The sequence below is a fragment of the Periophthalmus magnuspinnatus genome, chromosome 16 (genome assembly GCF_009829125.3).
Source record: "Periophthalmus magnuspinnatus isolate fPerMag1 chromosome 16, fPerMag1.2.pri, whole genome shotgun sequence".
NCBI lineage: Eukaryota > Metazoa > Chordata > Actinopteri > Gobiiformes > Gobiidae > Periophthalmus > Periophthalmus magnuspinnatus.
This window is the reverse complement of record NC_047141.1, coordinates 25,518,964-25,532,481: the sequence shown is the minus strand read 5'-3', so window position 1 is coordinate 25,532,481 and position 13,518 is coordinate 25,518,964. Positions and strand designations below refer to the sequence as shown.

General features: G+C 38.6%; 1 protein-coding gene across 1 annotated transcript in view; it reads left to right on the top strand.

Annotated features, from left to right (window-relative positions):
- itga8 (integrin, alpha 8) overlaps positions 1-13,518 on the top strand; it is a 69,678-nt gene that overhangs the window by 14,839 nt on the left and 41,321 nt on the right. The window contains exons 7-13 of the mRNA XM_033980304.2: positions 186-311; positions 1,203-1,247; positions 3,720-3,763; positions 5,845-5,901; positions 6,314-6,366; positions 6,889-7,094; positions 11,174-11,368. Coding sequence (XP_033836195.1) covers positions 186-311; positions 1,203-1,247; positions 3,720-3,763; positions 5,845-5,901; positions 6,314-6,366; positions 6,889-7,094; positions 11,174-11,368 — 726 coding nt within the window. The remainder of the gene's footprint in view (positions 1-185; positions 312-1,202; positions 1,248-3,719; positions 3,764-5,844; positions 5,902-6,313; positions 6,367-6,888; positions 7,095-11,173; positions 11,369-13,518) is intronic.

Sequence of the window (13,518 nt, the reverse complement as noted above, 5' to 3'; positions counted from 1 at the left end):
TATTAATTGAACAGCCCTAAGTTATATGTTAATGATAATACACAAATACACTATCTGAGGAATTATTTGGAGTTATTGCGGAGTTATTTCTTTATAATTGTCTTGGGAAACTGTGTTCAAGAAGCAGCCATTGTCCATGTCCTGATGTGTCTTGCTCATGTTGGTTTGTTTGGTCTGGTGCTCAGGTCAGGTGATGACAGCCGGGATAGCAGAGATACTGAACGGTTACTCGCTGAAGGCAGTGCTCAGACGGGTGCCAGGAGAGAAGACCACTCGAGCTGTGGAGGAAAGCCATGACGACAGCTATCTGGGTAATCTGCGTCACAAAATAAACTAGTGACTATGTGAAAAACTGTGGAAAATCAGTTAGGCCTATTTAAAAAGCAGTATTACTAACAAAGAGTGGGCATTAATGTGACCATATTTGAGTAAATACATGCAGATTTTAATGTAAAACAACTAGAAGCATAAAAACAAGTTAACAGTCCAATCTCAAAATTTAGACATAGACAGACTTATATTGAAGTAAACTCAGAGATTGAAGTACATTTTTGTCACTTCTGTGTTTACTTTTTGGTCACTTAAAATGGGACGAGCAGGTAAATTCAACTAACTTTATATACATTAAAAAGACTCAAAATATTTATTAATTAATTAAAATTGGCTGTTTCAAATTTGAGAATCTCTTTGTATCTTAAACCTATACATTTATATTGAAGACAAAACCTGTTATGTTTATGTTTGTTTATTAAATATGGGACAGAGTACATTAATCAACATCAAGTACATGTGCAGTGAATATAAAATATATTCACATTCACAGGAGTGGTTTTCTTGTTTCCAGTTGAGAACTACAGGCGTACGGTATAGTATGATGTCATCTTAAACACAATAAAATTAACGATGTTCTCTGAAATACGCTTTATGATCACCTATTTTCCACACTTAAACATACAATCAAAGTCTATTTTTATTGCAGCTTATTCTTATTTTACGCATGGCCCTATTTTACCCTATTTTTAGTATGAAATTCATTGTTTTATGTATGTGCCGTATTGCCGAAGCTAATTCCTAGTTTGTGAATTTGGAAATGGAAATACAACTGTTTCTGATTCTGATTTACTAAAGATTTTGCGCATTGTTTATGTACCATTATTACAGTTGACCCAGAGCCTTACATAACGATCTTCTTTCACCTTTAGGTTACTCTGTGGCAGTGGGAGAGTTCACAGGAGACTCGATACAAGGTGAGAAGACATAAGCACCGTTCCCCAATCTTTGAACGAGACGGGGTGAGGACAGAGGGTGCACATCTGGGGTGCCGAGTTTAGACATAGGCCTACACATCGTAATGAAAACCATCTTTGTGGGGTGGGGTCGTGACCTTAAAGGGACAGCACATCAGGAGCGACTGATAAAGGAAGTTCCTGTCCTGCTTTTTCAATGATAATGATTAGTAGCAGGCTCCTTTGGCTTCTCTAGGTCTAGTCAAGTCTGTAGACATGAAATATGAGGTGGTAAAAGCAAATCTGCAACATAAAACATCACATGCAGGTGGACAAGAGTGGTATTGAGTTTGCCTTCGATTGGAGAAACTTCCTATGATGCAAACAGGTCAAAATTACATATATAAAATACAGATTATTGCATTTGTGTCGGTTATATTTTATGTACGCTGGTGATTTTCCAGTTTAGTCTGGTGTGTTTTGATTCCAATTTCTGAGTGCTTTCGGGCTGAGCTCTGAAGTCCAATGAAAAGCATGTGTGACAAGCCATCAGTTTTCAGGACCACAAATGAAACACATAAGCACTTTTAACAAAACACTGTTCTTCTATTTAAAATACAGAATACCAAAACAAAATGTGTTCCCACCACAGTCACGCTGCCCGCACTTTCAACCAGCTTTATGACTTCCTCGTCAAGCTTAAGTCATTGTTTCTCATTTTACTCTCTTACATTTATTTAATTTGACTCAAGTCCACATCTTACAAAGGTTTTGTTAAGTTTAAGACTAGATTTGAAAGCAATTAATGGAATAATCACAACTAATTGTTTTAAATTCTAGTCAATTACTTTAGTATTTTTTTTATATATGGATACTATACAGAATCCAAAACATGCAATGCACTGAGGGAATTCATGTTTTGGAGGAAAAACCTCTGTGAGTATTGAGTTTGGGGTGACAGTGGCTCAGTGGTTAGAGTGTTGGTCCCCCAACCCGAGTCCTTCTCGGGTTGGGGGAAGTTCTGTCGTTGTGTCCTTAGGCAAGACACTTAACCCTAGTATGAAAGTGGTGTGTGCGCGAATGATAGGTGGTGGTTGGAGGGGCCAATGGTGCAGATTGGCAGCCTCACTTCCGTCAGTCTGCCCCAGGGCAGTTGTGGCTACAATAGTAGCTTACCATCACCAAGTGTGGAAATAAATGAATAATGACTATAGTGTAGCGCTTTGAGAGGCTTTTAAAAGCGCATAACAAGTGTAAGCCATTATTATTATTATTATTATTATTATTATTATTAAGTTGGAGCAGCAGTGGCTCAGTGGTTAGAGCAGTGGTCCCTTGATCCCGTTTGGACCAAGTTCTGTTATTGTGCCCTTAATTAAGACACTTCATCCACCTTTCCTAGAACGAAAGTGGTGTGAGTGTTGGTGGTGGTCGGAGGGGCCGATGGCGCAGATTGACTGTTTCGCTTGGCTCAGTTTGCTTCAGGGCAGCTGTGGCTACAGGTAACTGACCACTACCAAGGGCCTGAGAGGCTTTAACAAGCCTGTAAGTATAAGGCAGTATATTATTATTTTTATACTCTATTGCATGTCCTCCATCACTTTAGCTTTAACTGGGCCAAAACAGTAACAGGGTTGATCCCAGTCAAATGGGGAAGGAACAAATAATCACCAGATGACTTGATTAGCAGAATAATCATTAGTTGCAGCCCCACTGAAGATGTTTAGCTCTCATTCAAGAGCTTTTGACAATTCTTTGGACTGGGCGGGTCTGGGAGCTGAATTTATACAGCAAAGAAGGGAGGGGATGTTAGAACTGAAACGATCTTGTCAAGTTAATTCCCGTTTCGAGGTTTTGGGAACTACTTTATGAAACCTTTGTTATTATGGTACATACACGCTTGGATGACTGAGGGATTACACCAGCCACCTACCTCTTACTGTAACACTCACAGCTTTTCCTTGCTAATTCCTCCTTAATTGCATCTTTACGAGTTACCCTAGACCTACACTCAGACAAACCCAACAAAGGCCCTTGCCCCCAATGTCAGATAGTCTTAAACAGCAATTTAAGAGCTTACACATGCCACTTGATGAGTTGTGTTGTGGTGCGAAGCTTGTTGTGGTCTTGTTCCTCAAAGCTTGAAGAACAGGCTGTAACTGTGATTAAAGTTTGGGTTATGAGGCATTATTTGTGGTGAGAGCACTGGTTAGACTCTGTGCAGGGAGAAGAGAGGGTTGACTCTGTATTCTTCTCTCTGGGTGGGACCTTTAGATCCTCATCCTAAATGTTCTCAGCTCTGCACTCATCAATCAGTCCCATGTTGAGATGATCACTCCATGCGTTGTCACATAGCGCTGCTCGGAGCTGACAGGGTGGGCTCGGGCTCTCCAGTGGGATTCAGTTTGTTGCAATGCCCTGTTTTGGCATGTTTTATCTCAAATGTTCCCATGCATACATACGGTGTGAACTTGCTCTTTTTGGTGTTTTCAGAGTTGATTGCTGGAGTCCCAAGAGGAGCGCAGAATTTTGGATATGTGAGTATGAATAGCGTGCATTTTAATCAAACATGATTTAAATTGTAATAATAATCTGAACAAACAAACCAACAATATCACGGTGGACTAAAGAACAGCAATACATTTACGGTTTGTTTTATCAAGCTGCAGGGAGTCACACCAGTGCAATCATGTAGTTTATAGAAGTGAATGGCATCAGATGCAAAACTATGCAAAAATTACCCCTAATAACATATAAAACAACACTATACTCAGATAAGCTTTGTAAACATTAATTTGTAATCATCTGTGTGATAATATTGATATGATTATATATTAACATACAATAAATCATAAAAAAGCATGAAACATTTGACAGTTAGGTGAACTAAAATTAAATATATTAGTTGAATTATTGTCCAAAAATGCAGGTGTTTTTAGACCACTTACAGCTTTCTAAATAGATTAAAATTGCAATTTGTTTTAATTGACTTCAGGGAATTACACTATTAAAATATAGTTTTATGAGATTGTTCCATACATAAAGGTTATAAATGCACAGAGTAGAGGTTGACAATTTGTACTATCATCATTGTCAAATATAATTGAGCACTGCCAAAAAGTTAAAGTGAAAAAAACACAATTATAGCTCTGTGATATCTAAGTAGTATCCTAAGTACTGGTAGATGTTGCGGCGCTATCCTAAAAAAACATGAAGTGACCCCAAACACTTGTCCAAATACGTTGCAAAGCCTTATACCTGGAGGTGGCTACAGTTCGAGCTCCTGTGTGTGCTGTGGTTTATCTGTGCTGTTCTCTTCTTGGGAACATGTCCCCAGGGCAAGCAGTGTCAATCCACTTAACTGACACACAGCTTCCGCTGCATGTGGAGGCCACTGACCCCCCCTGACCCCCTCTACCCCTTCCCACACACAATGACCCCTAACACCCTCTCACCACTGGGTCTGCAACATCACACATATATTTCATAATGTGGACTAGCGCTGCAAGTCTCATCACAATTTAATAATAAATGTAATTTGAATGATCACAACTGGCAAAGCACAAAGGCTACAGTTATTTTGATGAATATATATTGATAAATTATATCATCTTCTCTGCAAACAAGAAGAAACCCTGTCTCCATGAGGTCTTATTATGTATGAACCTGCTAACCCGGCCGTTTATCTTAAACCTCGACTTCTGAAATTCACAGTGGTCCTCAAACTTTACACACCAAGTACCACCTTCCAATTACCACCAAATCTAATCCAGACTGTATCAGGACTAAAGTTTAACTAAACCATGGTTCTGTTTCATTAAACCTAAATGAAACAAAACCATAGGTGTATCACAATTTGTCTAACACTGGTTTAGAAGTTGATTTTAACTCTTGTTTTTATTGTCCCTCTGAACAAGTTTTGAATGTGCACAATGAACTAAATATGGACCTTAAAACATAAAATACAAATCTAATCCTATACTTTTCCAAAAAAAAAAAAATCCAAATCAGTGTTTATCTGTGATTGTTCAGCTATAATGTGGACTGCTACATATTACCATATACTGCATACATAACATACAGTTAGTCTGGACTGTCCTGCCAAGTCTGATTAGGTTTTGTCTGTGACCCACCTGATAACTCCAAGTGCAGAAAAGTTAACATTTAAGCAAGTGATTTAATATTCGTGTTTACACATCTTCAAGCATCTGTGTTCGTAAGTCTATCCCTATTTAGTACTTCTTTGAGACATCTGTGAACAGGTCAGCGTATGTGTGTGTGCGTGCGTTAGTATGTAGCCCACGGCTGTCTCCATGTGGTTGTTATTTTAGGTCTTATGAAGGAATTCTCAGCCTTCCCCCTCCCTCTCTCCATCTCCCCCCAAGACCTGGGTTAGGATGGGGGGATGAGGGGAAAACGTTAAAAGACCCACAGTGGATGCCGATGGGGGAGGCTATTGAAATATAAGGAGTTTCAGTTGGATAAAATTTTGTATGTGGTTTGGTAGATTTTTCGTGCATACTTTGGGCGTCTGTTTGTCAGATTTCTAAGTCTTGTAAATGAACTGAATCAACTTCTGCGCTGTGAACGATCTGAAGTCTGTATCTGCTTGTTGTAGGTGGCCATGATTAACTCTACCAACATGACCTTCCTCATGAACTTCTCTGGGGAACAGGTACGTAATTAAACATATTTAGACTGAAGGACTGGTAGCAGGCCAGGCTGCAGCCATGTTCTCTATGAATGACTTTGTTCTGGCGTGAGAAAAATGAGTTCAGGTGAATTTTAATAAACACATTTTAGCATCATTTAAAGCTACACTCAATAGTCTATGATTATGATGATTTTGGAAATATTTTGAGATATAATTCTTAACAGTACATTTTATTGTGTACACATTAAGTAACCTTGATTGTATTTCAATCAATCTAATCTATTCAACTTCAGCTTCATTAAAAAAAGGGTAGAATATCTAACTAAAAAGAAATAACACAAAAGAACACAGATTTCAAAGGGCACGTTTACTGGTAATGAGCTGTTTCACTGCAAGAACATCCTGTGTATGATAATGTTTTGCTTTTTTTTAGATGGCATCTTATTTTGGTTATTCGGTGGCTGTCACTGATCTCAATGCAGATGGGTGAGTCTCACACTTACCTTTTGTAAATACACTTGTTCACTTATGAAAGGGGAATGCTTTATGAATGTGAGACAGTGTGCCTGGCGGAAAAGAGCTGACAGCAAATGGACACTGATGGTATGGCATTAAAAAGCCTTTATCTAATTAAGGCTATTTCATTTTTTAAAAGCACTGCTCCTTCTGATATGATTATGAGGTTTTGTTGTTTTTTTTTTTTTATCATTTCATGGTCTATCCTTTGAAAATACCAGTTTTTGTACATTATTTACCTTTTATTTATTGTTTGTCCCTCCAATTCCAATAACTTAAAAACATAAACATTAATCCAGACTGTGTTTAGGACTTTCTCCAAATACTTTTCTCCTCTTGAGTTATTTCTTAGATCACTACTTTGTACATCTACTTGCGGAATGTAATCTTAAAGTAACAGCTTTCTTACTTGAATACACATTTTTTACTACTCTACACACCTCTGCACACGCCTAGTGTTTTATTTTGAGCGTTCTCTTTGTTTTTCCTCAGGATGGATGATGTGTTAGTGGGAGCGCCCCTGTACATGGAGAGAGAGATGGAGAGTAAGCCCAGAGAGGTGGGTCGAGTCTACCTGTATCTGCAGCTGGGCCCTCTCACATTCACCAGCCCTGTCACTCTCACCGGGACCTACACCTTTGGACGCTTCGGTACAGCCATAGCACCCATGGAAGACGTCAACCAGGATGGATACAATGGTAAGAAACAAGTTATCCAAAAGGGTTTAGTCACAGGACATATGATAAGCTGTGTGCTAGGGCTGCTTGATTATGGAAACGGTCCTAACTATAGGTGAAATCATTTGTTTACGTACTGATGAATGTTTATCTTTGGAAATATAACCTAGTAATTTATTTATATGTTTTTTTTTTTATTTCATTGTAGAAATAATTGTAATCATCATTAAAATTGAGGTAAATTGCACAGCCTTACTCTGCACTGCCCTTGACGTTGTGAGATTGATTCTTGGCTTGGTCTCTCCGTACTTTCCAGACTCATTTTACGCTGCTTAGGGTCTAAATGATGGTGAACTTTGTAACGTTTCTGGTTGATGGTCTGCCACCTGCTTCTCTCCATGGAGATGTTTTTGTTTTGCCTGGAATGTTCTAAAGTATGGCATTAAACTTATCTACATCTATAGCAACAAACAGGGGGCACCTCCAAGTCAAGTTACGGGTCAGATCTCTGGGGACCAGAGAGGTGACCTGTCTCCTAGTAAAAATCCATGTTCATCAGTGTGTTTATTTAACAATAAAAGCATTGATAGTTGATTAAATGCAAGATGGGGAAGTTTAATTGCAGGTTCATAGAGATAAGCAGGTGGTGTAACCTCCATCAGGGAAGTTACATAGTACATCTTTAAACATGCAGACAAAGAAATCCCTAATTATGATCCATTGGCAAATTAGTTAAAACGATTACAGATGAGAACTAGCTCCGTGTGAATGGCTGTGGCCACATGGTTAGTGTTTTGAGCCGACGAGAGACTAATCTTTGGTCGTGTTTCCTGCGATGTCGGCGGCTGTTTTGTCTTGGGCTGAGGAAATCCTATCAGATGCTCTGCCGCTGAAAAACGCTAACTCTCTTCAGCCAATCAGGAAGTGCTGCGATGAAAGCTCTGTCTGTGTGAACTCTTCTTTCTCTCGTGATCACCGGGTTTAAGGCCACATGTGCTCTGTGCTGTGAGTTATTTTTAACTAACCAGATGTGGGCCAAGATAAAATCATCTGGAAGCCTGTCCTGCAGCCTGACTTCATTCCACTGTTTGTATTATCCTCAATTGATTGGAAGAATGGACACGCACATATGTCGACAAACTGCATCCTGCCAGCCAAATGCTCCAGTTCAAAATAAATGACTACTTTAGGTCAGCGCACATCTGGTGATCTTTTGACCAATCGATTTATTATTTTTTAATGGACTGTGTGTGTGTTGCGTCTCACCTCGTTAAAGGCTTTAATCGTATAATCAATAACCAATGGATCAATAGGGAAGCTCTTTAAGGACAAAAGCATTAATCATCTCAATTTGAAGCTGTCAGAAAAGTGGCATGTCTCTTGGGAATGGCTAAGTATAAGCAAACCACAAAAACAAGCAAATGCAAAGGCTGAGTTTTTAAACTAAAGCTGTGATCCAAGACAGGGGTTTTTCAAATTAACTGTGCAAACATCCAGAGGCCTATATAAAAGTTAAAGAGCATTTAATAATTTAACTCTATAAAACAGTTCAAATGTATTTTAATATTATTTTTACATTAGTTTAAGTTTATTTCCCAGGTCTATGAAACAAAATCTACTGAAATAAATGTCTTAAGATATTTCAGAATACATCATGCCTCACTCTGTCCCATTATCGCAGCAATATTTTTTAGCATTCAAATAAGGGCTTGTTATTTAATAGAATTTTTATGAATCACTTTTGTAGGGTTTGGCTATGTATGTATATATATATATATATATATATATATATATATATATATATATATATATATATATATATATTTATAGCTTAAACAAATGCTTCTTTAACAGTGCATTACATCACCATTGTGCCATTTTGCTTTGACTTTTCAGCCATTTTTTTAAGTATCTCTTTGTCTGCCTGGTCTTTGAGTCCAGGAACAGTCGCTGACAGACACAGCTCTATGTGATGACACCATACTGTTCTCATCTGTGTCATCACCTCCATCTCAAAAATATCCTCAAAGCAAAAGTCCATTTCCTCTACTCCATGGTCTTATTGACGGTCAAACATCCTGTCACTCAAGATGATTTAAATTGACACGTGGCTCTTTTTGGTTTTAAATTTTAATTAGCTCCTCTAATGCGCCTTGTCTTGTGAGTGGAACAGTTGTTGTAGGTCTGCAAAATTAACTGCAAAAATTTGAATAAGCGCTGTGAAATTAATCAAGTTATAAACAAATAAAGAAATATTCCTTCTATAATATCAATTTGCTTATCGTTTCTTAATTGAGAGGTCTATAGTCAATCCAGTTGCTGTAACCACGTGTGTAGAGTTTAGACTGTGGAGAAGGCAGTTTGACATTTTTTTGTGTAAAATTGAAATCATTAAAAGTTTGTCTTGTTTCTGTTTATTAAATGAATATTAAAAGCCAAAATACTTATTTTTAATAGAACAGATTATAAGATTGATTTGATTGATACTCAGATTAATTGTTTTCGCCCAGCTCTAATTTAAATAGTTGTACTTGATAAATGCATCAAATGAGCTAACCCTGTTTAAACCAAATCTAATCACAATGGCAAGACTTGTCAGAAAAGTTACAATAAATCCACAGTGGATGAGCCCAAGTGCTGGTCCTGGTTAGTCACAGTGGGTGATCCTGTACACTTGCAATGCGTAGGTTGTTGTTCCCCATGACTTTCACATTATTTGAAGATGTTTTTTACCTCTACATCCCCACACATAAGTGGGTCTAGCTCATCGGCTCTTGTATACACTTGCAGAGACACATGGTTGCATTTATCCTCTCTCTACCCCACAATCTGCTTCATGTGGAACCAGTTGTTTGGGCCCAAAGAGACGGGGTCCCAGGACAAACAGGATGTCTAGAGGTGTTTGTAGAGATACAATCCTGAAGCACAAAAACGTGATGTAGCGCAGTGTGGTGCTTGGATATGAGATCGTAAACAGCTAAATAAATATGCTCATTGTGTGATGGGAGTGCGTCGCTTCATATAGTGACAGGTGATTATAGATGTATTTCACTGTAGTTGTGTTGTCCGTGACTCATTGTGCGTGTGGGTACTGTTTACGTGGACATTAACCAAAGGAGTTTTTCCAGAGTCAAGTGTTGAGAGCTGCTTTGGACAACTGGTCTCATTATTGCAATCATTTTGTATCAGGAAATGTGAGTGGAATAGAGAATAGTAATAGGAGGTTGTAGGTTCATTCCCGAAGAACACAAACTATTTACCTGTGATCCAAAACGTTTATGTGTTTAGATGGAGACTTGGTTAATCAAAAGTTACATGGTGGGAGGATATTAATGTGTAGCTTTGTCTTATAGTCATTGTCCAGGTGCTCATCACAGACACAAAAACATAGATTGTATAAAATTCCATATTTGGAATTATGACCCTGAGTATCCTAGCAACCAAAGAGCCAATCCAGAGTGAGGCTGTTGATGGTAACGCCCCTTTCTGACCACACCGCTGGTTTTAGCTGGGGACAGGTGCTTAGTGATCTCAGGGACAGAAGGCACCTGATTTGTCTGTTACTAATGTTCTCGATCTTGATTCACGGACATAATAGCAAAATAAAAATACCAGGATCATGTAGAGCAGGTTAATACAAACATTTTATGACCAAAATGACGAGCCACAGTTGCGGAGAAAGGGGTAACAATTTTTTAATAGAAAGTGTCGATGGCGCTGGAAGCACGCCCATGCTCACTTCCTATTTGGAATGCAGAGGTTGGTAGATTAGCTATGTCCATTTATATATACTGTCTTTTTTTTTTTTTTTTTTTTTTTAATTTTTTTTTTTTTTCAACTTGTCTGTGGTATCCAATGGTTACTTTCAATATTTAGAAGTTAAACAGCAAATGAACACATATACTGACAGCAACAAAAATGATTTACAAAACAAATGAAACAGATGACGCACCAAAACGTTGATCCCTGGAGTAGTTTTAAATAAAGGTCAAGCTCTTTCCCATCTTGTGTGACTGCTGCTGCCTGTTGCTTCCTCTGCTCCTGCCTCTACGGGACCTTAACTGTCTGATGTCCAAACAATCTTCCTCTCTTTTCTCCAGACGTGGCGGTGGGATGTCCCTTTGGCGGAGATGACCGAGGAGGACGAGTTTTTATTTTCAACGGGAACAAAGATGCCGCATCTCAAGGTCTGACGATGAGCCAAGAGCTGAAGTCCAGGGTGCACAACGGAGGCCTACCTGGGTTTGGGTTCACGCTACGAGGAGGACAGGATCTGGACAAGAATCAGTATCCTGGTAAATACAGATATAACAACTCCTGTTACTATGCTCAGTTCTATCACATATTTCACATGAGACAAATAGAGTCATCGTGCTCAAGTACAAAAACAGACAAACAATAAAACAACTAAAATGCAGAAAATTAAACCCATGTTGAGATCTCTGATACTGATACTCCTACGTATTGGTTTTCAGGAACAAACAAGGGGGGTAATACTCTGTTGAGTATGGGTTAGGCTGAACAAATTTAAACTTTTTACCGCTGTTGACAAAGAACATCTCATATAACTTTTAAGTTACAGTCTGGAATAGTCTACTAGTCTGAAATGTGATTTGCCACTGGCTTTTCATACAGATGTTGTTGCTTTTCCTAGAATATAGCACAGTATGGCATTAAACTACCATGGATTTAAAGTATAGTAGTGCTAAAACACCTGGAATAAACCTGCATTTTACAATGAACAGCATCACCTCCAGATAAAATAAATAGCGTCTTGACTAAGCATTAAAGCAAAATCCACCTTTTAGAGCTTTTAACCATGTTATAGTTGTTTCCCCTCACCATTTACTCATCCGAAGTTGTATTTGGACTGATTTGTGCACGTTCGAGCAATCTTTAATTATTTTCAAAACGCCACATTGCCGCTGAATCCCTGTTTTCACCACCACCAGCATATGTGCACTGCTTTATACTTACTTCTTTCTTCAATTTTATTTTCTTTATTGGTGATATGCACAGGATTCAGCAACACTGTGTAGTCATTTTGGTACAAATGTAAAAAATCCACTGCTTGCTAGCTTGATCTGAGGCACCTCCAATGCAGGTGCTGATTCTTGATGATGATGATGTTTACACTGACGTCAGCTTGGAATGAGCACCTCAGTTTTCTAACGTGGTACTCAGCGGACTTAATATTGGGATTTAACATGTGCAAATCATAACATAATGATCCACAGGTGTCATAGATTATAGCTATAGAGCAGACATAAGCATAATAGGATCTACATGGACACAGGCAGTTGTTGGGCCCTCCACAAGTTACATAGTGCACCTATAAGCTCAGTTTGATGTGTCGTTTGAAGGAAAGTCTCTAACTACCAATTGGCACGATGATAGTAGGCACTCAAAGCCAAAGTATCCATTTTAATGTCATCACTGAAAAAGCTGGATCGCTGCATGTCTAGTTCAAAATGCTTAAAATTTAAAGACTAATAAACAAATGTTCAAATCAGCTACTTTGCGCATTCCTGCACTCCCCCACTATACAACACATCTTATTACCGTCTCAAAACATTTCTCGAAGCCACCCTTTGTCTGTTAAAGTCATCAAGAAGAAAGCGTGTAGGAATGAGCGCCAATGTACCGACGCTTTGTCCATTCTCTTGAGATTTATATTACTCAAGAAATGGCTAAATAATAGATTATCCTTCTGTTCACAGTCTGCCAGATACCCGAGCCCAAACCATATCCTCAGACAAAGCAAACCTTCAATCTAATTACATGCAGTGAGTCTATGCGTTACACCACCTACTGACTTTTCCACGCACCTCTGACTTCTGATTTTACAAAATATTACCCCGACATGCTCTCAGCTCACCGTCCAGAAGAGATTTTTAATATGTGTGAAACAGTGTATACCCAGGAGAATTCCCATCTAAAAAGTCCATTGGAAAACTAGAAGGCATGCGAAACCACTTTTACAACCTCTTTTTTCCATAGCACGCAGTCACCATCTATTACATGGGCTTTGTTTCTGTATTGAGGAGATAAATTAGATGTTTTAACGAATTATTTCCCTTTGGCCCCACTCCCGTTGTGCAAACATGACAGAAAAACACAGGTTAACATATGGGGTTTTCGAAGAGCAGAAGTGGAAAAAGTGGTTTTATATTGAAGAAAATGATCTGCTATTTTAACTTAACATGCTTGAGAAGAATTCCAAGATTTTTCATTCAGCGTTTTTTGTCAGCGGTTGCCAAAACAAACCAGTTGCATGGTGATTAGGTAGATTAGAGAGCCAAATTACTGCGACTGGAGTGAGCAATGGGGGTTAAGTGTCTTACCCAGGGACACACAACAATGGTATGTACTTGGGTGGGAATTGAACCAGCTACTCTCTGGTTTATTGGTGAATGTTTTACCTTTTAAATGGCTGTTACCACCT